The sequence below is a fragment of the Myxine glutinosa genome, chromosome 1 (assembly GCF_964187855.1).
Source record: "Myxine glutinosa chromosome 1, kmMyxGlut1.1, whole genome shotgun sequence".
NCBI classification, from domain to species: domain Eukaryota; kingdom Metazoa; phylum Chordata; class Myxini; order Myxiniformes; family Myxinidae; genus Myxine; species Myxine glutinosa.
The window spans coordinates 415,370,305-415,397,885 of NC_136261.1; the positions used below are offsets into that span (position 1 = coordinate 415,370,305).

At 47.1% G+C, this 27,581-nt stretch overlaps 1 protein-coding gene across 1 annotated transcript in view; it reads left to right on the plus strand.

The window, feature by feature from the left end:
- The first annotated feature begins 691 nt into the window (after positions 1–691).
- LOC137419044 (uncharacterized) overlaps positions 692–27,581 on the plus strand; it is a 118,641-nt gene continuing 91,751 nt past the window's right edge. The window contains exons 1-3 of the mRNA XM_068105221.2: positions 692–866; positions 23,084–23,516; positions 26,349–26,486. Coding sequence (XP_067961322.2) covers positions 702–866; positions 23,084–23,516; positions 26,349–26,486 — 736 coding nt within the window. The 5' untranslated portion in view covers positions 692–701. The remainder of the gene's footprint in view (positions 867–23,083; positions 23,517–26,348; positions 26,487–27,581) is intronic.

A 27,581-nucleotide genomic window follows, 5' to 3' on the forward strand; every position in this document is an offset into this window, starting at 1 on the left:
GATTGCCCTACCCTCCTCTTGGGGTGGGGGGGGGGGGGAGGGGCGGGGGGTGGGGAGATGCCGGAGACCACCTTGCGCTCCTGTTAGTGGAGTGGGGGTTATGGGTAATTCTAAAGATGTCTTTGTCCTGTTGGGCAGAGGGGAAGGGGGAGGGACGTGCTGATGTTACAATGGTCTCTATTCAACATGCAATGTTTAGACAAATTTCTGTCCTCACCTCTAATCCTTCCCAGGGAAACTCTCATTTCCAGCACTGCATTAATGTATTATTTTTTGCAAATAATCCATCGGACATAATCCATAACTGTATTTATTGTAATCCTTTGTGTTGTTTATTTTTGTGCACCCATCATTTTGACAGACTTTCCCCCGAGCTGGTATCGTAAAGAAGAAAACAAAAATAAAAATGTGCTGTTCGTGTCGTCTCGTAGATCTACCAGGATTTCGGTTTCGGTGTTTCTGAGAACAGTCCGATCGAGGATTACAATCCAGGAGGGGCGGGACGGGGCGGGACGAGGCTGGAATGGGCGGCGCGGTGTGAGAGGCGGGTGGCACTCCGAAGGGCGCGGCATGCTGGAAAGGGTTCTGATGTTCTCTCGTTCACTACGAGGTCAATATAAGGGGTTCTGTGTAACTACAAACTTCGTGCCAAGTCGACGATTGAAAAACAACTGAACTAAAAGTAGTTATTCTCATGCTCCATGAACGGGAGTGGTAAAATGGCCGATCTGTGGCTTCAGTTCTTTATCTGGCGCCAATTGGCCAATGAGCCATCAACTATCACGTGGTGGAGATCGGCGAATCCGAGGAGGAAGAAGAATGAATTACGTTCACAGGAAGGATTCAATAACGACGAAAACCTGCGGGTGATCTTGTAAACCTTGAACTGCAACTGTGACGAAGATCCCCGTGATCGGATCGTATCGATCCGTGGCCTTTTGTCCTCCGTGCTCCGCTCCATGTCTTTTGTCCTCCGTGCTCCGCTCCGTGGCCTTTTGTCCTCCGTGCGCCGCCCCGTGTCCTTTTGTCCTCCGTGCTCCGCTCCGTGTCCTTTTGTCCTCCGTGCTCGGCTCCGTGGCCTTTTGTCCTCCGTGCTCGGCTCCGTGGCCTTTTGTCCTCCGTGCTCGGCTCCGTGGCCTTTTGTCCTCCGTGCACCGCTCCATGGCCTTTTGTCCTCCGTGCTCGGCTCCGTGTCCTTTTGTCCTCCATGCCCTGCTCCGTGTCCTGTTGTCCTCCGTGCTCGGCTCCGTGTCCTTTTGTCCTCCGTGCGCTGCTCCGTGGCTTTTTGTCCTCCGTGCTCCGCTCTGTGTCCTTTTCCCCAAGCGGCTGAAACAGTGATCGGGTCGGATCTTCTGAGGAAAAGGTTTGTTCGGAGTTTCTCATTTTGTTACTAATACTGAGAAAGATATTCTGTAAAACGATCATTTGAAGTGATACTTCGTCATATTAATGGAGAGATCGGGCGAACATTTTGATTATACACAGCACGATATGACAGAGTTGTGGATGGATTATGGCGAAACTAGGGGGATGAGGTGGGTTGTTGAGAAGATGAAGAAGCCTATTCTATTTAGGTTCAGGTCCAAATCCAGATCCGGTCTGTCACTGGATACAAAACGTTACCTGTTTATCCTGGTGGCGGTTTGTGCGATACCGAGTGACGTTCTACTTCATTACAGGTGAAACTAATCCTGGTGTTGGCTTCATGGTGAATGTGGCTGCTTTAAGATGTTAGGGTCACACCGTTAAAATAACACCAGGTGGGTTGACTCAGCGCGTCGTCCTTTTTTGAAGTCGGCAAAATGAGTACCAGCCTCCCGGAAACAGGGGGCACTGCATCAGCGGCGTGCGAAACGATGTGCGGTGTTTTTGAGGGGAATCGGTCTTAGGTCACGTGACATAAATCATCAATTTTTAAAGATATATATTGGGGAAAATGCCAGGGGCATAGAAAAGGCCCCTTTATATGGTATGTGCATATGAGATCTAGGGGAGGGGGGGGGGGGGATGTCAATAACTTCCAAGTTCCCAGAATAAGAACCAAGTTCCATAGGAGGAACCAAGTAATGCTCTAGAAAGGTTCATATAATGGGGCCGACATCTGGCAATTAAACACATTTACTTCTTCATGCAGCTGTGTGAATCAAATTGGCATTTTCCCCGAGAATGTCCCTTCTTTTCTATAGTTTTCCACATGGCACATACAACATAAAGGGACCTTTCCATCCCATGCCCCTGCCATTTTCCCTAAGAATGAATGCTAACAGACTGGACAGCCAGCTTGACGTGCATCCTTGGGCCCAGACTAGACAGCATAAAGGTGAGTGTGCATACCTGTAGAAAAATATTACAAGCCCTTCCCACATTGGACTAAATAAATAAATAAATATACTTCCCTCTTTATTAAAATACACAGTTTTGTTGAAAAAAGTGAAAAAGAGTGACTTCTTAAGAAAAAGGGGATTTTGGTGTGTGTGTGTGTGTGTGTGTGTGTGTGTGTGTGTGTGTGTGTGTGTGTGTGTGTGTGTGTGCGTGCGTGCGTGCGTGCGTGCGTGCGCGCACATTTATGCATCTATGTTTGTGTGTGTGCCTTCATCATCTATGCTTTTCCATTCCACATTGTCTGGGGTGTTTTGGAGGGGAATCGGTCTTAGGTCACGTGACATAAATCATCAATTTTTAAAGATATATATTGGGGAAAATGCCAGGGGCATAGAAAAGGCCCCTTTATATGGTATGTGCGTTTGAGATCGAGGGGAGGGGAATGTCAATAACTTCCAAGTTCCCAGAATAAGAACCAAGTTCCATAGGAGGAACCAACCAGATCCCTGGTGTTGGGCTAGCAGCTAGGGTGCCAGCTTAGGATACCAAGGATCCTGGGTTCGAATCCCGGTCGATCGCTGAATTAACGCCAGGGGGGTTGACTCAGCCTGTCATCCTTCCGAGGTCGGCAAATTGAGTACCAGTACACTGGTAATTCCCTGTTTATCGTAAAAAGGTGACAAACAGGGTTGGCGGCAGGAAGGGCATCCGGCCGTAAAACATTGCTTCAAAAAGAGAACCAAAAAAACAACAACAACCACGGTCCCCGAAAAGGCCAACCCCCGCTTTGCGGGGGAAAATGGCCTCTAAACGGTGGTTTTTTATTGTCCGAATGCCTTTCTTAGACAGCAACGTTCCTAAAAAGTTATTTTATGGTACGGTTGCAGATGAAATAATTAGGACTGCGAGAGCAACCACACACAGCTCTGAGCTTGTCAATAGATTACAACAACTAGTCAGACGTATGTTAGCACAGGGAGCTATAGTTGGTAGATTAAAAACAAGTTTTCTTTAATATCACAAAATGACACCAAATCGAATTAGTAAAATACAAAAGGAATAGTAAAAATATTATTCATGAGATCTTTATGTAAATACAGTACAATATGTAATGGATTCGTCACTTCCGTTGTGGTGGTTTGCATCCACTGTAAATATTTCTGATTCCATATACAGTGAAACCTTGACTTACGAGTTTAATTCGTTCTGTGACCGAGCTCGTAACTCAATTTGCTCGTTTCTCAAATTAAATTTCCCCATTAAAATGCATTGAAATGCTATTAATCCGTTCCAGCCTGCCAAAAACCACACCAATATTTTTTTAAATATACAGTATATATAAAAAATATCTCGCGCTTTATATTTCACCTGTATGCAGCATACAAGTTGGCAGGATGGCCTGGACTGGAGGTACGCACACTTGACTCTAAACTGTCCAGCCTGGGTTTGAATCCCGACCCAGCTATAACCTGTCATGGGTGAATCACAGGCAGGGTGATTCATCAATGTGTGTACCGCTAAACTGGGCGCCCCGTTTGCGTCCCATTAGTTGTTGGATGTTAAGGATCTCACCGTGTTTTCCACAAAGAGAAGGCGAGCTATCGCCGGCACTCTGAACAAGTTGTGGCCTGGCATGCTCTTCTCCTCTGCCGTTATATACGTCCTCCTCGGCATCTTTTTCCAGAAGAGCCCTGTCTCGTCACAGTTGAAGATTTGCTGGGGGATGTATCGTTCGGCTTCTATCAGTTCGGCAAAAGTTATAATAAAATCTTCAGCTGCCTTCACATCCGAGCTTGCTGCCTCACCATGTCTGACGACGGAGTGAATGCCAGTCCTCTTCTTAAAATTATCAAACCATCCCCGACTGGCTTTGAATGACTCTTCCGATGCCTCGTCCGTTGATGTTCCCGCCGTCTGCTGCACCAAATCCCCGTAAATGTCTCGGGCCTTCTCACACATGATGCTCTCGGTCACGGTATCTCCTGCGAGCTGCTTCTCCGTCAACCACACAAACAACAACTTCTCCATCTCTTCATGGACAGAGGTCCGGAGCTTTGAAATAATCGTAACGCCCTTGGCTGGCGTTATAGCCTTTATCGACTCCTTCTGCTTCAAAATCGTACATATCGTAGAAGTACTACGATCGTACTGCCTCGCCAAGTCGACAACACGCACACCTCGCTCATGTTTTTCGACGATTGCGTGTTTTATGTCCAAGCACATCATCCTCTTCTTCTTCTCAGTACTGCCCTTGGCACTCAATTTCTTAGGACCCATGGTTAAAACTAAGAAATTTTCCAAAATAACCAAAATGCGAAAACAAAGCAGCAGCAATATACGGCAGAGATGCTTGCACGGCAAGATAACCACGTGACCAGAAGTCCGGAACCCACCTGGTGACGGGTGGCATAAGCTCGTAACTCAGATCTCGGCTCGCATCTCAAAGCAAAAAACCGCCCGAGCGACGGCTCGTATCTCGGAAAACTCGTAAGTTGGTGCACTCGTAAGTCAAGGTTTCACTGTACTATTATTGCTTTCAAAAGGTTTATTGTCCATGAGCTGTTTTCAAAAGGTAAAAAAGTTAATGTTAAAAGAAACGGGAAACCGGATCGAGAACCGGAGGACGAGGAGAAAAGAGGGCGGAGCGAATGAGTCGGACAAGAAAGCCGAGTTGCTCCGGGTTCTGAAGCGAACGTTGGCGAGCAAGAGTCACGAGTGAACTTTCGGGTTCCCGGGAAAGGGGTCCCTGCGACAGAGTTGTCATCGCTGTGACCGATCAACCTGCGTGTCAGGTTTTTGGCGGTGGATTTCGAGGAGAATTATCGCCGGGCCGCTACGTCTCAAGAGCGGGTCGTCGGCCATTTTGACTCGTGCAGGACATGGGCTTCGCTCGCGGTTTCGTCTCTTTTCGACCATATTCACCGTATTCAGACGTCGATCTGGGGCTTGTGTGTGACGTGGCTTTTTGAAGGTTAATTTGTCCATACCCGAGGGTGTGATCTCCGTCACCTGTAGGGCGCCTTTGGATTTCCCAGTCACCTTGAGGGCACCTTTGTACAGCTTGACTTCGGCTGTGTGACTGTACTTCCCATCCGCATGGGATTCTGGTCTCGATTGGACATCGTTCTAGCGATCGCTGGAGCGAAACAACTTTGGGCTTGAAGCCGGGAATAAGAGACATTGGGGACGTTCTGGTTTCACTCACTGGGAGCACAGTGAGTTATATATTACAAAACTGATGGTACCATCATAGGACATATTGATATTGAATGTACTTTGGAATACTGTTGTTGTTGTACTGTTATTCTTGTGTGATCTTAATACAATATTTGTTTGTGAGAAACAATTGGGGTGGCTTCTCCGTTGATCTTTGACACACAGAATAACACATTTTTCTGCCGTGACTCCTCTCGGGGCTCGGAGGAACACCGTGACCAGGGGGTCGGGGAGGAGCACGTAACAAATATAAGAATTAAATATACTACAAATCAATGTTGCTAGGAATCGGTGGTTGCTAGGATACAGCAGCATGCCAAAAACCGTTATAGGTGACAGTTTCAACATTCGAAATAGTTTGATCCAGAGGTAGGTGGTGTGGTCATGCTGGTTGGTAGATATGGTGTATTTTAGGTAATATGTGCATGATTTAATGATATTATCATATTATGGAGTGTGTAAGGAAAGTTATAAATATATGATAATGTAGCGGTTACCGGCAGCATGACACAATTACCTTGCACCGGCTAATGACGCAACCGGCGAGCGGTCACTTGTCCGGACTTGCCCGGGCGTGTCCAGATTTGACTTTCCCGGGCGAACACTTGGCTTACCTATTTGCATACAACGCCCCGCCTGAGAGGCGTGGCTTTTGTGTGTTGAACTTCACTTATAAATTGCCGCCCGTTCGATGGGCTGATTCAGTGCTTTTGAGTTCTTTCAAGTGAGCTGGAAATAAATAGCTCAGTGAAACTTCATTCCTGGCATCGTCCATTTTGTCCGGTTTTATCATGCGAGCATAGCTCCCACAATTGGTGACCCCTTTTCAAGAACATGGCGATGGAGTCATCTGTAGCTTTGAAGCTCCCGGGCTTTTGGGAATCGCACGTGGCCGTCTGGTTCGCCCAAGCGGATTCTCAATTCGCCCTGCGGAACATTATGGAGGACACAACGTGCTACCACCATGTGGTCTCTGCGCTCAACGCCTCCACCGCGGCCCGGGTCCTGAGCTTCCAACAGAACCCGCCGAACGCCAACAAATACGGCACGCTCAAAGGCCTACTCCTCAGTGCGTTTGGACTCGCAGAGCCCAAATGTGCGCGACAACTACTCGACCTCCCGGAGCTGGGTGAGGCCCGTCCATCCGAGCGCATGAACCACATGCTGGCTCTACTCGGTGACCACGGCCCGGATTTCCTCTTCCGCGAGCTGTTCCTCCGGCAGCTACCTGGGCAGGTATGGTTAGCTTTGGCTAACTCGCCCATCACGGACCCTCGCGCCCTGGGCAAGGAGGCCGATAAATTTTTCTCGGCCAGGCGACACGTCGGAGCGGCCGCCTGGAACCGTGGGCCGACCGAGGCAACGCCCGCGCCACGACTGGCGCCACCACCGGCCGAGTCAGCGCCACTGGCGGCAGCGGCCGCCGCGACACCCCATCGACCAAACCCGACGCGACCGCCGGAGCCTCCACCAGAGCGGACCATGTGCTATTACCCTGCCAGGTTCAGGCAGAAGGCCAGAACGTGCCGCCCACCGTGCACTTTCGGCAGGTCGGGAAATGACCAGGCCGGCGCTAGCTGCCTGCCATGAGCGTCGGCCATTCAGGCAGCCTTCTGTTTAACACGGACACAGCGTCCGGGGGGCGTTTTTTGGGCGACACCGGCGCTCAGCTGAGCGTGATACCCACCTTGGTGCAAGACAAACAGGCCGCGCTTTGTGGCCCCACCTTGGTCGCCGCAAACGGCTATGCCATCCACACCTTCGGTTTGCGCAGCGTCGCATTCTGCTTCGGGGGCCAGCGCTTCAGGTGGGACTTCATCACGGCGAACGTGCCCATGGCCTTGCTGGGTGCAGATTTTCTTTGCGCGCATGGGCTTTTGGTCGATGTCAAATGGCGTCGGCTCATCAACGTGGAGACCTTCAGCTCGCTTGCTTGCTCATTGAGCGGCTCCGCTCCGACCAAGCTCGCCTGCGCGCTCCTGGCCATGGACAATTTCACCCGCCTACTCACCGAGTTTCCTGCCCTCACACAGCCGACGTTTTTGGCCGTCGCCGTCAAGCACGGCGTCGAACACCACATCCTGACCACAGGTCCACCGGTCTATGCCAGGGCTCGCCACCTCGACCCGGCTAAACTCGCCGTGGCGAAGGCGGAATTCGACACGCTGGAGCGATTGGGCATTGTGCGGCACTCGGATAGCGCGTGGGCCTCGCCCCTGCACATCGTGCCCAAATCGGGTGGCGGATGGCGACCATGCGGCGATTACCGCCGCCTCAATGACACCACCACCCCCGACCGGTACCCGATACCACACATACAAGACGTTTCCGCCCGTTTGGCGGGGCGGGTGATCTTTTCCAAGGTCAACCTCATTCGGGGCGACCACCAGGTACCCGTCCGGCCGGCCGACATGCCGAAGACGGTGGTAATTACACCTTTTGGCCTCTTCAAATTCCTTCGCATGCCGTTCGGCCTTAAGAATGTGGCCCAAGCCTTCCAGTGGCTGATGCACAGCGTGCTGCGTGACCTCGCCCTCCTTTTCATCTACTTGGACGACATTCTCGTCGCCAGTACTTCCCGGGCGGAGCACCTCATCCACATGCGCACGCTTTTTGAGCGCCTCGGCCAGCACAGCCTCATCATCAATCCAGTGAAATGCCAGTTTGGCGTAACGGCCGTCGACTTCCTGGGGCACCGCATCACGAAGCATGGGGCTGTCCTGCTGCCTACCAAGGTGGAGGCAGTCACAAGTTTCCCACGCCCCCGCTCCATCAAGGCCCTACAGGAATTTTTGGGGACGGTAAATTTCTACCACCGGTTCGTGCCTCGCGCCGCCCAACTCATGCGCCCCCTGTACGAAGCCCTCAGGGGCAAGACGGCCAAGCACGACGTCGCCTGGACCACAGAGATGGACGCGGCATTCACGGGCACTAAGCTGGCCCTCGCCAACGTGACCATGCTGGCGGACCCGGCGTTCGACGCACCCATCGCCCTCACCACGGACGCTTCCGACTACACGGTGGGCGCCATGCATGAACAGTGGGTGAACGGAACGGGGCTTGGCAACCGCTGGCCTTATTCAGCCGGCAGCTTCGCCCTAATGAGCGCAAGTATAGCGCTTTCGACCCGAGCTCCTCGGCCTTTACCTGGCCGTTCGCCACTTCCGCCATCTTTTAGAGGGCCGCCCGTTCACGGCGTTTGTGGACCACAAACCCCTGGTCTTTGCCATGGCCAAGGTTATGGAGCCGTGGTCGGCCCGACAGTAGCACCACCTCTCCACCATGTCCGAATTTACGATGGACATCCGGCATGTCGCGGGCAAGGACAACGCTGTGGCCGAATGCCTCTCCCAGTCCGGCGCGAACGCCATCCACCTGGGTGTGGACTTCGCCCGCATGGCGGCCGACCAGACCGCCGACCCCACGGTGCAAGCCCTCCAGACAGCGGACACAAGCCTGCAGTTGGCCGACGTCCCCTTCGAGGACACAGGCACGGTTCTCCTGTGTGACGTTTCCCTGGGCCAACCTCGCCCCATCGTGCCCACCGGATGGCAGCGGAACATTTTTGACGCCCTCCATGGCCTTTCCCACCCAGGCCGGAAAGCATCACAGAAGCTCGTGGCAGCAAAGTTCGTCTGGCACGGGCTCCGGAAGGACGTCCGCGACTGGGCCAATGCCTGTGTTGCCTGCCAGCGTGCGAAGGTGCACCTGCACACCCAGGCCCCGTTGGCACCATTCGACGTGCCCACGTGGCACTTCGAACACGTCAATGTGGACCTGGTGGGACCCCTTCCCTCCTTGCGGGGCTTCACCCACCTCCTCACGATGGTGGACAGGACCACCAGGTGGCCGGAGGCCATCCCGCTGACATCAACGACATCCGCCGACATGGCGCAGGCCTTCATTGGCACCTGGATTGCCCGCTTCGGCGCGCCCTCGGACATCTCCTCCGACAGAGGCCCGCAATTCGCCTCCGAGCTTTGTGGCGCAGTCGCCCAGGCCTTGGGGGTCAAGTTACACCGCACCACGGCCTACCACCCCCAAGGCAACGGCTTGTGCGAGCGGTTCCACTGCTCGATGAAGGCCGCTCTCAGGGCCAGCGTCCAGGACGACGGTTGGGCCGACAGGCTCCCGTGGGTCCTATTGGGCCTCCGAACGGCCCCTAAAGAGGACCTCCAGGCTTCTACTGCCGAGCTGGTCTACGGCCAGCCACTGCGCGTGCCGGGCGAATTCATCCCTGACGCCACCGGCCCCTGGTCCACGGCTCGCCAACGCTCGGTCCTCCAGGAGGCCGCCAGGAGATTTGCCCCCGTGCCCACGTCCCACCACGGCTGCTCCCAACCCCATGTCCCCCCCAGCACTTTGCACTGCGGAGTACGTTTTTATCCGACACGACGCACACCAGGGACCGCTCCGGCTGCTGTACGATGGACCTTTCCGGGTCCTGAAGAGGGATGACAAGTCGTTCATCATCGACATCGGCGGCAAGCCGGACCGCATCTCCATGGACCGCCTCAAGCCGGCCCATTTGGACCTCGACTAACCTCCACAGTTGGCCCTTCCTCCAAGACGGGGCCATCCCCCGTCAACCAAGCCCCCCGCCCGACCATCCACCGCCACGCCACCTACCACCCCCACACGAATCGCCAGGGGTCGTTTCGGCCGGGTCATCAAGACCCCCCTCAAACTGACTCTCCCGGTGCATGTTAATTCTGGGGGGGGGGGGCGCATGTAGCGGTTACAGGAAGCATGACACAATTACCTTGCACCGGCCGATGATGCAACCGACGAGCGGTCACTTGTCCGGACTCACCCGGGCATGTCGACTTGCCTTTCCGGGTGAACACTTGGCTTACCTATTTGCATACCATGCCCCGCCTAAGAGGCGTGGCTTTTGTGTGTTGAACTTTACTTATAAATTGCCGCCCGTTCGATGGGCTGATTCAGTGCTTTTGGGTTCTTTCAAGTGAGCTGGAAATAAATAGCTCAGTGAAACCTCATTCCTGGCGTCGTCCATTTTGTCCGGTTTTATCGTGCGAGCATAGCTCCCACAATAATACATTAAATCCTATTGCGAGTGAAGTTGGAATAAATGATGTTTCATTAATGTGTTGACTGATTGCCTGGATGCAACTGAGGTGATGGATCTACTGATGTAGCATCTATTGATGTGGATCCATGATTGAGGTTGTGGATCTTCTGATGTACCATCTATTGATGTGGATCCATGATCGAGGTTGTGCATCTATTGATGTGGATCCATGATCGAGGTTGTGGATCCGTTGTTTGGAGAGGTCCTGGACTGAAAGGATCGAAACCTCAAGGAAGAACGGTGCCCAGCTGATGATCTGCGCAGTCGGGAAACTAGTCAATTTCTTACAGATTAAGATTCTTGGTTTAGGTAAGGGAACTATGTTTTGAGGTTTAGAATTTAAATAAAGTTGAATATGGGATGTTGTGAAATGAACATCATTTACAGCAATTCTTTAAATTATTTATATTTAAATTTAGGAACAACCAAAACTGTACAATTAATTAAATGCATTTTTAAATGAGAATTTAAGAAAATAATTAAGAATAGAAAATCTTAAGAGATAGAATTGTGAGAAACAAAAATGAAAAAAAACAAGGTGTGTGTGTGTGTGTGTGTGTGTGTGTGTGTGTGTGTGTGTGTGTGTGTGTGTGTGTGTGTGTGTGTGTGTGTGTATGTGTATGTGTGTGTGTGTACAATATAATTGTTATAAAACCGTAAATATACATTAATATACAACAAACCATTATAAAAGACAGTTTGAACATTCGAAGTGTACAATATAATATTATTATATTACAGTACAATATAATACAAGTACAGTACAATATAATATTATTCATGAGATATTTATGTAAATACAGTACAATATAATAATTAAATATTATATTGTAGTTTAAATATTGGGGGGTTTGCGCATGCGCAAGGTTGGAGGTCACGTTTTTTCGAAGCTGTCCATGTGCTCACGCTTTCGAAGTTAAGTAATTTTTCACAATTGTGTTTTTGTCGAAACTGTATCTATCTTTCGGTGTGTGTACCTATAGTGTGTCTTTAGTAAGATTCTCGGTGTTAATTTTCATACATGTATACAAAATCGTCGGTTAATTCATGTCGCGTATTCTGAGGCCCAGTAGGCTACCGTGTCCGACCTTGAGGCTTTGTTTTTCTCTCAGCGGTTCGTCGATTGCGCTGCAATTACTTTTGTTCTCTGTTCTTGTCCCAGTCTTTCACCCCATTCTTCCTTGTTTAAAATCTCAACTCCAAAAAAAAAAAAAAAATCCTTCTCTGTTCTTATTCATTTATTCGTTGTTCTTATTTGCTCGTTCATTCTTCGATCACGTTGTTCGTGATCACGGGATCACGTTAAAAATGTTTAAACTTTCCCCTGAAGAACTGTATTCTGTCGTATATTATAACACCTTTTTCTTCTTCTTCTATAAAAGGATGCTTTCGACTTGCTCACCAAATTAGTCCGGCAGCTAAGCTAAATATAGCAGAACAATTGTGCATTTTGTGAGGAAAGCACCAAATTTGGCACACTAGTAGACTATCATATTATGAAAAGATCTGGATATTGGGCCATCTCAGATTCAGAGATTCGATTTTTGCAAGATTTGCAGATTTTGCAGATTTGCAAGCTGAGATTGCAACGCCAGGGACAGCCGACTCTTTCCTGCGAGCTGCCCATGTCACCCGCACAAGAAGAGCTCATCAAATCACTGCAGCGGCACTGCACATCCTGCAACACCGTGCGTATGAACACCACTGTATGACATATGCTGATGATGCAGAAGACCTGCCTGAGTTCGAAGCCCGGTGTCACCAGAGAGGAGAAGACATTCCCAACTTTCAGTGCTGGAACTAGAGATGTTGGTACTGGTCAACTTGCGTTCTCTGTGGCAGGCTTCATTCACGATGTACCTTGATGCCCTGACGGAACTGGTCCCATGGTTCCATGCCTTAGACCACACACACTATGCCAGGTGGGTCCCTGTTCACCTGAGGGACATGGTTGCACTCCCAATGAAGCACCCAGATGTAGCCAGAGAATTCAGGGCTGGCAACTTCACTGTACAGAAGACGAAGAAGGTGTTATCTTCTATCCCAATCGAATCGAAATCTTGCAAAAATCAAATCGCTGAATCTGAGATGGCCCAATATCCAGATCTTTTCATAATATGATAGTCTACTCGTGTGCCAAAGTTGGTGCTTTCCTCACAAAATGCACAATTGTTATGCTAAGTTGCCCCACTAAATCTATTCATTCCAAAAAAAAATTCCATCTCTGACAGTTCCTTTTTTCGACATTCCCGAAACTCCCCTGCACTCCACCCCTCCTTCAGTGTCCTCAAACATATTTTTGACTTGAAGGTCTCGAGAAACTCATTTTGCAATAAATGTTCGTTTCCCATTAATCATACCCTTTTCAAAATCCAATCTCACCCCTCCCCTCCAAATCTTCCCCATCATCCCTTCCCTCCAAAATTTCCCCATCACCCCTCCCCTCCAAAACTTCCCCATCACCCCTCCCCTCCAAATCTACCCCCTTGCCCCTCCCCTCCAAATCTTCCCCATCACCCATCTCTTTCAAATATTCCCCCTTGCCCCTCCCCTCCAAATCTTCCCCATCACCCCTTCCCTCCAAATCTTCCCCATCACCCTTCCCCTCCAAAACTTCCCCATCACCCATCCCTTTCAAATCTCCCCCCTTGCCCCTTCCCTCCTAAACTCCCCCCACACCCCTCCCCTCCGACACTCTCCCTCACTCCTCCTCTCCTAGACTCCCCTCTCACCCCTCCTCCTCAAAGCGTCCTCCCCGCTTCTTCCCCCTTCCAACTCTCACCTCCATCTCCCCCAACCTTCTGCCTCGCTCTTCCCCCTCCTCAAATAACACCTCATTGTGCCTCACCTAATCACCATCAAACCTTTTGTCCACCCCATCCTTCCCTTTCTCCGGGCTATTCTGAAATCTCTGACACACCTTCAACAACTCTCCCTACCTCTTCCACCTCTTCCACATCTTACCCTACCCCTCCTCCCCCCTGTTCTGTATCCCATGCTCCCCCTTCCTCTTCATTAATGGTATGGACCTGAAACATCCGGGGCCTTTGCTCAAACTTGACTGATCTCTCCATACAGGTTGCTTCTGACAAACCAGACGTGATCTGCTTAACAGAAACTTTCCTCCTTCATGATGTCTCTGATTCCTTGGCATATCTCCCAGGTTACTCCCTCCTCCGGTATGATAGACCTGAGCCTTGTCCTGGAGGTGGAGTTGCTATCTTTATCAAAAAAAAACTCTCTTCCTCACTCGACCTGCACTGCCCTCTCTCCACCTCACCCCCAGGAATACCTTTGGCTATGGCTTCCCCTTCGCTCCAACCTTTTTTCACATGTGTGTTGTACCGTCCACCAAACAATGATGACTCGATCTACATCTCGCTGTCTGATAATATGGAGCAACTTCTATCTACCCATCCCAACTCTCTCTTCCTCATATGTGGTGACTTCAATTGTCACCATGCCAGTTGGCTGGGTGTGGGTACCTCTCTCACCAGCCATGGCTCTTCAGCAAAGGACTTCTGCGACTCACTGGGACTGACACAATCTGTCAATTTCCCGACCCGGATCTCAGTCAATGGAGCAGCTTCTCTTCTGGACTTGGTTATGACTAACTTCCCTGAAAATGTCTGCTGCTCTTCTTCTGCACCAATCGGCTCATCTGATCATGTGCTTGTTAAAGTGGACATCTCTCTGACCATTCTCAGAGAGCCTCCTCAGCATCGACGAGTCTGGCATTTCACTCAGGCCAACTGGCACAGTCTTCAAGCAGCCATCAATCATCTGGACTGGACTCCCATCTCTACCGCCTCTGACATCAACTCATCCTGGGAATTCTTCCAAAGTAAATTGCTCTCTCTCTCATGCACAGATTTATCCCATCTCGTCTTCAGTTGTCATACCCTTCCTCGCGTCCATGGCACTGGACTCCCATCTTGTGGTGAGGCTGTTGCCCAGAAACAACTTGCTTTCGTCTCCTGGAAAGCAAATCCAACAGGAGGAAATCTCATTTCCTTTCACAAAGCCCAAAACAAGTGTATGTCCACGCTCAGGAGAGCCAGGAAACAATATCTCTCCGTTTTCAAGACCGAACTCTCTTATCTGTCTCCCTCTTACAAATCCTGGTGGCATCTGGTCAAATCTGTTTCTGGTGTTTGTTCCCCCTCCATCCCCTCCCTCCCCTCAAATGGCTAAACGGCTGACTCCGCACGTGAAAAAGCTGAATGCCTCAACTCTGTGTTTGCCTCTAAATCTTGTGTCCCAAACCCATCCCTCTCTGTACCCACCGTACCCAGTCGTACCCAGCTGCTCCTGGACTCTGTGTCCTTTGCTCCTGACAAGGTGGAAAAGTTTCTGTCAACCCTCGACTCTGATTCTGCAACTGGACCTGACGGCATCAGCCCACGGGTCCTAAAATCCTGTTCTTCCGCTCTTTCACTCCCCCTCTCTGTTCTCTTCACCCTCTCTTTTGCTCAAGGTCATCTGCCATTTGCTTGGAAATCAGCCAACATCATCGCTTTGCACATAAAGGTGCAAAAACAGATCCTAGCAACTACAGACCAATCAACCTTCTCCCAATTATCAGCAAAGTCATGGAATCCATCATTGCTTCAGATATGAAATCTTTCCTCTTCTCCAATGGCTTGATCTCTGATCCTCAATTTGGTTTCAGACCTGGTCACTCTACTCTGGACATGCTGCTTCTGCTTTCTCAACAATGGATGGAGGTCCTCAATGCCAAAAAGGAAATTAGAGCTGTCTCCCTTGGCATATAACGTGCCTTCGATACGGTCAGACACCCCGCTCTGCTCACCAAACCCTCCTCCTTTGGTATCCATGGAAATCTCCACGCATGGCTGGCGGACTTCCTCTCTAGTCATAGTCAACGTGTGGCCCTGAATGGGTTTCTCTCATCTCCTCTTCCTGTTCAGGCTGGAGTTCCCCAAGGCAGTGTTCTGGGCCCTGTGCTTTTTCTGGTCTTCATCAATGATCTCTCTGACTCTCTTGAAAATCCTCTCTATCTCTTTGCTGATGACTCTACTCTCTGTCGCTCCATTCCTCATCCCTCAGATCGGCAGTCTGCAGCCTCCTCACTCTCTGCAGACCTGGACAAAATCAGACTGGGCAAACAAGTGGAACATGTCTTTCAATCCTGAAAAATCTCACACTCTTACAATGTCTCTCCAAAAAGACTGACTGGACAACCCTCCCATCCACTTTCTGAATAATCCTCTCCAAGAAGTTCTGTCACTCAAGCTTTTGGGTCTCACTATCTGCAATGATCTTTCCTGGGAAAACCATATTTCAAATCTGGCCTCCAAAGCCAGTCGCCGACTGGGCATCCTCCGTCATGCGAAGTCCTTCCTTGGCACACCTGAGTTCCTCACCACATACAAGGCCTTCATCCACAGCTCAATGGAATACTGCTCTCCCCTCTGGGCTGGTGCTCCTGCCTCACACCTAGCTCGTCTTCACGCTATTGAAACCAAAGCGTTCAGAATCATTGGGATCTCCCTCGATGAAGCTAACTCCAAGGGCCTTTCACTCACTCACCGCAGGCAGGTTGCTGGTCTTTCCATCTTCTACCGACTCCTCTCTGGCCTTGCCCCCCCCCCCCAGCTCTCTCTGGGCTCTGTCCCCAAAATATTCCTACAGGTTACACAAGATCTGCCTTCAACCCTCTTATGGTTAAACTTCCAAAATCAAGACTCTCTGCTCACCTTCACTCCTTCACTCCTCTTTTCTCCTGCCTCTGGAACAAACTCCCTCACTCTCTTCAATCCCACTCCACCCTCCAGGTCTTTAAAACAGCTGTTCACCACCATCTCTTATCTTCCCCCATCCAAAACCTTGATCTTTTCTACCCCTGCTAATTTCACCCCAAATCCACTGTTTTGAAATACCAACTTCTGTCCTGGAAGTCCTTGGTGTCCTTATGTTTTATACTTCTCCCCTCCCCCTTCCCACGACTCCTCCCCCCAAGCCCTCTCCCTCCCACACATCTCCCTACTCTCAAATGTTGTGTTTGTGTGCTTCCCCTTCTCTCCCCATCTTGTCTTCCGCCCTGATCAATTGATCTTCCGCCCTCTTTTTATATATTTTGTTTGTCTGGTTGATTTGTTGGTGAAATAAATGTTAGCTCTTTCACGAGCCTCGATATCCCAAAAAAAATAAAAAATACTACAAATCAATGTTGCTAGTAATCAGTGGTGCTAGGATACTGCAGCATGCAAAAAACCGTTATAAATGACAGTTTGAACATTCCAAGTGCAGTTTGATAGAAAGATAGGTGGTGTGGTCATGCTGGTTGGTAAATTGATGTATTTAAGGGTTAGATGTGAATAATTTAATGATATTATCATATTATCGAGTGTGTAAGGAAAGTTATAAATATATGATAATGCTTTAAATCCTATTGCAAGCAAAGTTGGAATAAGTGATGTTGCATTGATGGGTTGACTGACTGCCTGGACGCAACTGAGGTTGTGGATCGACTGATGTACCATCTATTGATGTGGATCCATGATCGAGGTTGTGGATCCGCCGTTTGGAGAGGTCCTGGGCTGAAAGGATTGAAACCTCGAGGAAGAACGGTGCCCAGCTGATGATCCATGCAGTCGGGAAACTAGTCAATTGCTTACGGGTTAACGTTCTTGCATTAGGTGGAGAAACTCTGTTTGAGGTTTACAATTTAAATAAAGTTGAATATGGGATGTTGTGAAATTAACATCATTTTCAACAATACTTTAAATTATTTATATTTAAGTTTAGGAACAACCGATACTGTACAATTAATTATGTGTGTGTGTGTGTGTGTGTGTGTGTGTGTGTGTGTGTGTGTGTGTGTGTGTGTGTGTGTGTGTGTGTGTGTGTGTGTGTGTGTGTGTGTGTTAAAATTGGCATATCATTTATTTATCATGGTAAAAGGTACATATTTCATTTTATCGCTCATTTTGGGAACTCAAATGGTTGGTGTCATGTTCAAATTTGATGTGACGGTAGATAAGATCTGGTGATGATGTCACGGCCAACACATTTTTGCATGGCTTCGGTACCTCAACATTTGGCACAATACCACTGTGGACATTACTCGTAATGATGCTGAAAATCAGGTTTAAGAATGAATACGTTTTAAATACGAACAAATTGCATTTTGTTCATCGTACAAGACTTTATTCAAGACTACAACAACATGCATTTTACGGCCATTTTCCCTGCTAGAGCGGGGGTTAGCCTTGCGGTCCTCATGACAATGTTCTCCATTTTGCCCTATTTTCTGCATCTTTCCTTGTTAACCCCCTTGCCTGCATTTCTTCTTCCACCATCTTCAGCCAAGTCTTTCTCGGTCTTCCCCATCCTCTACTTCCCTCTGCATTCATTTCCATCACTCTTCTCAACCAGTCACTTTCATCCTTCCTCAACACATGACCAAACCATCTCAACCTGTTCCTCTTCACAGCATCAATCACAGGCTCTATTCCCATCATCTTTCGCAATTCATCATTTGTCTTCCTCTGTCTCAACGATACTCCGCACATCCACCGAACCATTCACATTTCCACACTTTCCAGCCTTCGTTGCTGCTCTACATTCATGACCCATGTCTCGCTCCCATAAATCATAACACCTCTCACACATGCAGCATACACCTTTCCCTTCAGCTTCAATGACACTCCCCTCCTGATCAGCACGCCACTCAGTTCCCGAAACTTCTTCCATGCACATCTCACTCTTGCAACCATTGCCAAGTCTGATCCATCTTTTCCATTCAGCATGTCTCCGAGGGAGCAAAATGTTTTCACACCTTCCAGCTTCACGCCGTCTCCAAGATCCAACTCAACATTTCCTCCATCTACAGCTCCCTCTGTGCACACCTTACATTTGAATGTAGCTGCTACACTGGTTAATGACCCTCTCAGACCACTACATTTTTGATGAACCCACTCAGCGCACATTGTGCATTGAATGGAGTTCACTCCGACACCCTTCCTGCACACAGCACATGGCCACTTCGCAGTTCTTTCCACCTCACCACATGCTTTACCACTTGCCATCACCTTCGTCTTTCCTATATTCACCTTCAGACCTTTTGTCTCCATACATTCCTTCCACTTGTTCAACTTTTCCTTCAGTCCATCCATACTTTCCGCAATCAACACCAGATCATCTGCATACAACAACTCCCACGGTAAACCCTCCTTTACGTTCTGAGCCAGCACCTCCATCACAGCTACAAATAGTAGTGGACTTAGTACCGACCCCTGATGCACTCCCACCTTCACCTCAAACTCACCACTGTTCTCGTCCTTTGTCCTTACATCTGTGCGCGCTCTTTTGTACATTGCCATCACGACTCTGATCAAACATTCCTCCAATTCTAACTTCCTCAATGCCCATGTCAATACTTTGCGTGGAACCCTATCGAATGCATTCTCCAGATCAACAAACCCAAGAAACAACTTCTTCCTCTCTCCATGTACTTCTCCTGCAACTGCCTCACAATAAAGAGCGCATCTGTCGTTCCTCTTAGTGGCATAAATCCAAACTGCATTTCGTCGATCTTCACCTTCTTCCTTATCCTCCTCTCCAACACCCTTTCCAATACCTTCATTCCATGCTCCAATAACTTTATCGCTCGGTACGAGCCACACTCCAGAGGGTCACCTTTCCCCTTGTATAGAGGGACGAGGGTACTCAGTTCCCAATCCACTGGAATGCGGCCTTCTTTCACCACCAGATTACAGATCTCTGTCATTCTCTTCACACCCCAACTTCCTGCTGCCTTCAACATATCTCCCACAACTCCCATCAGCCCTCCCGCTTCTCTACTCTTCATTGCTTTTGTCACTTCCTCAACTTCCTTCTCGGTTATCTTCTCTGCCGGTCCTAAAACTGGGTTACTCTCTATGTTGCCAACCCATTCATTTTCTGTATTCAACAGCATTTCCATATATCTTTTCCATCTTTCTTTAATTCCATCTGGGTCCACAACGATTTGTCCCACTTCATCCTTCAAGCAACTCACCCCCATCACATCACACCTCTCTTTTGCTATTTGCTTTGCAATCCTGAATACCGCTCTCTGACCCTCTTCCGAATCCAAGCGTTCTCCGTACATTTTCCTTCATGCCTCCTGTGGCTTTGCTACCTCTTTCTTTGCAGCCTTCTTGGCTGCCTTATACCTTTCATGCTCTGCTTTTTCGGCTCCCTTACCCTTTGCCTTCTGCCACTCCTTGAACTTCTTCCTCTTCTCATCAATCCTCTTTCCAACTTCATCATCCCACCACCATATCTCTGAGTGCCTCGGTGATCCTTTTGTCCATACACGTACCTCACCAAAGGCTCCCAACAGACTATCTTTCCTTGACATCCAACCATGTTCAAGCTCAACCGCATCATCCTCTGCCCCACTCAGCCTCTCTTTTAATGACTCCCTTACTATCACCTCTTTCAACCTCCACACCTTCATTCTCGGTTGGTACTTCACCTGCCGAGCTCTCCTTGCACCTTTCACCCTTATGTCGCAGACAACCAAATGGTGCTGTGAAACAGCCTCCTCCCCCGGGATCACCTTTGTGTCCCGCAGGTGACCCCTATCTCGCCTACGCACCATCGGGTAGTCAACGGTTGTCATCGACCCACCTGTCGTGTATGTAACAAGCCTATTATCCCCTTTCTGGAACTGAGTATTACAAATCAACAAATCAGCTCCATCAGCAAACTCCAAAATCCTATCACCTTCTCCATTTCTCACACCATATCCGTAACCCCCATGAACTCCCTCAAAACCGTCCTTACTCCTTCCCACATGTCCATTTAGGTCTCCTCCTACCACAACAACTTCCTCATCTTTCACGTTTTCCATCAGCTTCTCTATCGCACACCAGAACTTGTCCTTTTCTTCATCGCTCCGACCAACCTGCGGAGCATATCCCGAGATGACGTTCACCAAGCGCTTTCCAATCATCATTTTCACCATCGTCAACCTATATCATCGTCACTCTAGTCACACTCACCACACTGTCTACAAACTCCTCAGAAAACAGGACACCAACACCATTCACGCACTCCGGGCACCCTTGCCACACAAACTTGTATTTCTGTCCCTGCCTACCCTTCACCATTCTCACACCACTTCCCTTCCATCTCGTCTCTTGCACACAACATATGTCCACTCTTCTTCTGACCAATACTTCCATCACTTCACCTGATCTCCCTGTCATTGTCCCTACATTCCATGTCCCAAACCTCAGAAACCGATCTCCACTTCAGGCTGTACCCTGCTCATATGTAGTGGTAATTGTCATGGTTCTCTTTTTGAGGCAATGTTTTTATGGCCGGATGCACTTCATGACGCCAACCCTCTTAGTCGCCTCTTACGACACGCAGGGATACGGTGTACCTATTCTAACCAGGGTACACACCGGGTAAGTCTAACCAGGGTAATATAAAAGATTTGAAAAGAAAGAAGAAAAAAATTATTCAACCCAGATGGGACTTGAACCCACAATCCCCAGCTTGGAAGTCTGATGCCTCATCCATGAGGCCAATGAAGGGGCACCATTAAATTCTCCACCACATATTTCCATAGAAGATGTCACCAAAAAGATTCTGCCATGGCCTGCTTCCATGTGAAATCCCCATTCACATTTAAATTACCAAACATATCACAATAATAACTCGATCACAGTTCATTTCCAACCCCACGACCACACAAAACACAATACCTTTACACAAGAAGTAGTAAATGTATTTTATTTGGCCGATGTCGGGCACCCCTTTCTATGAACTTTTCTAGAGCATTCCTTGGTTCCACCGAAGAACACAAAGGTAATCCAGCATGTACACGAAATTTTTTGAATGTCCCTTATTTTCTGTTTGGCATTTTCTACAAGCTATGAAATGTCCCTTCTTTTCTCTACTTTGCCACATGGCACATACCATATATAGGGGCCTTTTCTATGCCGATGGCATTTTCCCCAATAATGCCCCTTCTTGTAACATGCATTAGAAAGGAGGCGGTTATGATTGGATATGATAGATGATAAAGATAATAATGCCTAAAGACAAAATAAGTGCAGAATAATTATTCAGCAGAGATCGTCACAGGACCAGGGGCCGTAGCCTAGTAAAGAAAATAAGTGTTAATACGGTGGTGAGGTAATAGTCAGGCAGCTCAGCAAATGGATGTGGATGTTCTGGACAAAAGCACTAAATTTTCCCCATGTGCTACTCATAGCTTTAGCTTTACATTTTTGGTAGGAACCACTTCCTCTGAATACATGATTTTTTTTTTTCAGTATTTTCAGTGACTTTGGCACAATAACAGTATTCCATTTTAATTTTTTTTTTTTCAGGTTTGATGTTCAGTTTCTTTTTTGTGTTACTAAAAATCGTCTGTTGCTTTTCGAAATGGTATAGTTGTATTCCTTGGCTCAGAAAATGTATATTTAGACATCAAGATTGTGGTTTTAAGTGGCTTAGAAGATGAGATATTGGTAGATGTAGGTTTTTACATGTCAGCTATCTTGAAAATCGAAGATGGCCTCCATATTGTATTCGGAGGAAGTGGTTCCCATCAAAAATGGAAAGCTAAGGTAACTGTTAACAAGTGGGAAAAATTGGCGCTTTTGTCCGGAACGTCCATTTCCATCTCAAATCCGGTCCGAGTCTGCCTGACTATAAGGCTCTTTCACTCATAGTCATTAATGCGTGGTGTGGTCTCCGAGAAAGGCAGTGACAACAGAATCAATAGATAAGTTTAAATTAGGATTAGATAGATACCTGTAAGCTTTAGAGATAGAAGAGTATCGGGATATTGGCAAGACGTTTGTGACTTGAGTATGGATTGGGTGATTGTGTGCATCTGAGTGATGTGGATTGTTTCTGCGGGGGATCTCGTCAAGGGGTAGTTTGTGGTTGATGCTGTGTGTTTGTCATTCAAGAACTGCCATCGCCCAAACGTATCCCCTCCCCCACCACATCCACCTCTGAAAAAATAACACAAAAGATTGCTTTTTCTCATTTTTTATTTTAACAATTAAAATAATTGTACTTCCCCATTTGTATTTGACATGCTTGGGATATCCCTGGTTGTGCTACATTGTCTCATCCACATTCCTCCCCTCATTCCCCAAATGAAATTGCATCGTTTTGGCGGATAAACTTTGTCTGGTGTTGATGTGGCGCAGCATAATGGGCCGAATGGTCTCCTCTCGTTTACTCTGGGTTTATTTTTGTCTCTGTATACCTCACATTCATTAGATGCTGATTGACAAGCAAACTTACAAAATGGGACACAGCGGTGAACAAACTGGATGCAAAAGCCTGCATTTATTGGATAATAATTCATTGGATTGTCAATGGAAATAACTCACAAAAATTGCAAACAGAGTAAACAAAATAACATGTATAACTTTTCTGTGATTAACATAAGCATTGTATCCCTGGCAGGTCATCGGTGAAATGGAGAGCTTCTTGGAATGGCTCAGGTTCCAAGGCCTGAGAGCAGAAACAGCCCAAGCAGTGATCGATAAGCTTGGAATTGAGAATCAGAAGGTTATTCGAGCTTGCACTGATTCGGATCCATTGCGGACCGAGCTTCTCTCTCTCTCCAAAGAGAAATTACAATTTGCAATGTATGCTGACTACTGTAAATTTATGAATTCTTTTTCAAAGCCGCAAGATGTCCAGATTGCGGATTCTTCTCTTTTGGGAAGTATTTTCGTGAACTTGGAGAATGTTATTCGGGAACTTTCCAGTTTCTGTGAAAAGATTTTCGGATGCCAAAATGTGCAGCTGGAAAATGTTCCTGGTTTCTCTGGAATCAGGTTCAGTGATGTCTGCAGCCTCCGCTCTCAGGATGTTGGATCAAGACCCACGTATGGTATGTGACTTTTTTAACACAACATCGCATGTCAACAAATATCTTGATCTTTTGCCATTGTTTTTTTTTTGTATTCTTTTAACTTGGATAATCTCTTTTGGTGCAGTTTTGTATTGTCTAATATGAATGCGTTTTTGATGTGGGGTACAAGGTAAATCTCAGCTCACCTGGAACATATTTCTGGGGAGCTTATGGGATGGCGCGCATTGTCAGTCCATCCGAAGACACTTGCAACTTCTTCTCCGAAACTGCTAATGTGATTGTGACCAAACTTGGCTGAGATTATATTTTGTGTGTTTGAACTCAAATTTGGTCACTGCATGAATAAACATCGAGGTCTCAGGGGGTTTACCGGGGGTTAATTAAATGCTCAATGGGGGTCAAAGTGGGTCCGGGTTTGACCCACTCCAGCCCTCCAAATTAGAACAACACAAACGATTTCGATTAATTTGGAAATTGCATTAAATTTATAGGTGTTCCGTGTTAATCGGAGCATTTAATTTTCTGCACGCAGGAAGTAGTATATTACCTCTCTTTAGCCACGGACAGGCTTAACATTATTATTGATCTTGTTGTATAGCCCTGGATATTTCTCTTGAACAAGCCCGCTGCACGGAGACAGCCGATCAATCCCCCAGTAGTGACCCAGAGATCCCCCACATCCAATATGATGTACCCCCCACCTTCTCTTATCCTTGTTTAAACAGTGATTTCATATTAAACAGTAATTAAACATCGTATAATTCTTTATATCTTGTTAATACTTGGTTGAACAATGTGAACGTAAAAAAAAAAAAAAAAAAAAAAAATAACTTTCCTTCCAAAATAAACTCCAACCCACTGGTCGATAAAACAAACAAAATGTGGAAATTGCTTTTTTCCAACAACCATTTGGTCTTTCTTCTAAATAAAACAATTATTTAATTCTGAATTGTTTTTTTAAACCTAAATCAAGGTTTGAGTTGTAATTAACTAAATTTCCTTAACTGCAGTTTGGACATCGAACAGTTTCATTAACTGCAGTTTGGACATCTATCTATAATTCCAGTAATCTCTGTGTGTGTGTGTGTGTGTGTGTGTGTGTGTGTGTGTGTGTGTGTCTGTGTGTGTGTTTGTTTGTTTGTCTGTGACCGCTGTTTCTCGACAACCACGGGTCCGATATACTTGCAACTTGCCAGGTATATTGCTGGGGACCCGAGGATGTGCCTTTTCAAGGTTTGAAATTAATCGGACAAGTAGTTACCGAGCTATGGCGATTTCTTTACCAAACACCGCAAGCCGTTCGCTTTGGACCAAACCATTGCATGTAAATAGAGGGGGGGGTTCTGTGGTCGTTGCGAATGGACCAAACCATTCATGTAAATAGAGGGGGGGGGGGTTCTGTGGTCGTTACTGCCACGAGGTTTCAAAGTTTTTTTTTTTGTTGTTGTTGTTTGCACGCATGTTTTTTTGCACCCACGTACGGGCACGCCCTAGGATGTTTACACACACACACCCCTACACAAATTTTTTTTTTTTTTTTTTTTGGCAAGGAACGGGCACCCACGTACGGGCACGTCCTAACTTATATATAGTACGGGCATGCCCTAGTTAACTAAATTTCATTAACTGCAGTACAGTATTGGGTAAAATCTGTTATCTTCTCTTATCCACCATCTCTTATCTTCTCTTAGCCATCATCTCTTATCTTCTCTTATCTATCATCTCTTATCTTCTCTTATCTATCATCTCTTATCTTCTCTTATCCACCAGCTCTCATCCTCTCTTATCCACCATCTCTTCTCTTCTCTTCTCCACCATATCGTATCTTCTCTTGTCCACAATCTCTGGTCTTCTCTTGTCCACAATCTCTGGTCTTATCTTATCCACCATCTCTTATCTTCTTTTATCCACAATCTCTTATATTCTCTTATCTTCTCTTATCCACCATCTCTTATCTTCTCTTATCCACCATCTCTTATATTCTCTTATCCACCATCTCTTATCTTCTCTTATCCACAATCTCTTATCTCTCTTCTCCACCATCTCTTGTCTTGTCTTACCCACAATCTCTTATCTTCTCTTATCCACAATCTCTTATCTCTCTTCTCCACCATCTCTTGTCTTGTCTTACCCACAATCTCTTATCTTCTCTTATCCACAATCTCTTATCTTCTCTTCTCCACCATCTCTTATCCTCTCTTATCCATCATCTCTTATCTTCTCTTATCCACAATCTCTCATCCTCTCTTATCCACCATTTCTTACCTTCTCTTGTCCACCATATCTTATCTTCTCTTATCCACAATCTCTTATCTTCTCTTATTCACAATCTCTTGTCTTCCCCCATCCAAAACCATGATCTTTTCTACCACCCTTAATTCAACACACATCCACCTTTTTCAAATTACATTTTTCTTTCCGGAAAGTCCAAGTAGTGTCCATTTGTTTTATACCATTTCCCACCCCTCTCCCTTCCGCAGATCTACTGCTGTACCTCTTCTCTACTGTTGTGGTGTTTCCCTCTTGCCCCCCCTCCTCTTTTCTCCCACTCCCTTTATTGCATGTTTTATGTGTTTTCTGTTTACGTCTTTATGTGTTGCTTTTACTCGTAAGAAGTAGCCTCCTCGTAAGTTTTGGAGCTAGCTGTCTAATTAGCAGTCTTGTTTTGATACATGTGCTGGGAGGACGTTGCAATAAAGACGTGGCCCAAATGTCCTATAACGGTGTAGTGTTCTGTTGATATTTAGATAATCCTTTGCCTTGACTGAATAAATGTCTTATTGACCCGATTTATATTTGGAAGTTTTAAACTTTGTGTCCTGCAAAAGACTGACACTGAATTGTTTGCAGGTGATGTCTGTCCTGTGAAAGTGGAATGCACACAAAACAACAACGACTCTTCTGTTTCAGAAGCTTTGAGATATGCTTCTGTAAAGGAAGAGTCAGATGTTCCTTTGACAAATGGCAGTGCTGCCTGTTCCACAACTGGTGAGGAGAAACCTATAAAATTACCGTGTAGGGCTGAATTTACGAACAGCACTTGGTGAGCATCTTGCTAACAAACGTGTAAACCTGAAACGTTAAAAATATTGTTGTGTGCGCACAGATAATCCGCCCGTCCAGATCGCAATTTGTGAAAGGAGATAAACAGCCAATTAGTTGTACGTGTTGAAACATCTGATTAGCCTGTGATATCTCGAACATACAATTAAATGATACACTTGCACAGAATTGCAGCGTCACAGACAATTGTTGAAGGGGATTCAGCACATTGCTCCTCATCTTAGGTTGATCCAGGTGATCTTACACAAGATTAAGCAGCGATCAAAATGATTCCTTTGAGAGTCTGTAACGCTGGACAAATTAAATAATGCCATATTTCTTCAGAGGATTGCATCTATCCTCGAAGATTCTCAATGCAGGTCGGTGAACTGCTGTATTACTGTCCTCTCTTCCTCCTCTTGAGCTAATTCAAGCACTCCTAACGCATCTATATGCTATTCACCATCCCATGTTAACTCCCAATTACAAGTCCTGCAATGCTCGCTTCAAGGCCTTAAACACACTCGATCGTCACACATGAACGTTTCTACATGCTTCTAATTCTTAAACACCTTTCGTAAATTCAGCCCATAATCTTTTGAATTCAGAATACCATATATTCCAGCGTCCATGTCGAGGTGGATTGCAAGTCAAATTGGATAGTTTTCCCATTTTTCTTTCCTTCATTCATAGACACATCGATTAGGAGTATAAGATGAAGCTAGATGAACCACAGTTGTTACCAAAACTGTCAGTCAATCAGAAACATGCAGGTGCTAATTCCTCCCTGACACTGTCACAATTCCTCAACCCATCACCACCTAGCCTTTTTTTCTTCTTCTCCTCATCCTGCCCTACCTACTTGCTTTTATGCAATCTGACACACTGTCAACAGCTCTCCCTACCTCCCCTCTCCTCCCTCAGCTTACCCTCCCCCACCATTCCCTCTCTTGTACCTGATGTTCCCACTTCTTTAATGGTATGGACCTCAAACATCTGCGGCATTTGCTCATACCTAAATGATCTCTCCATACATGTTGT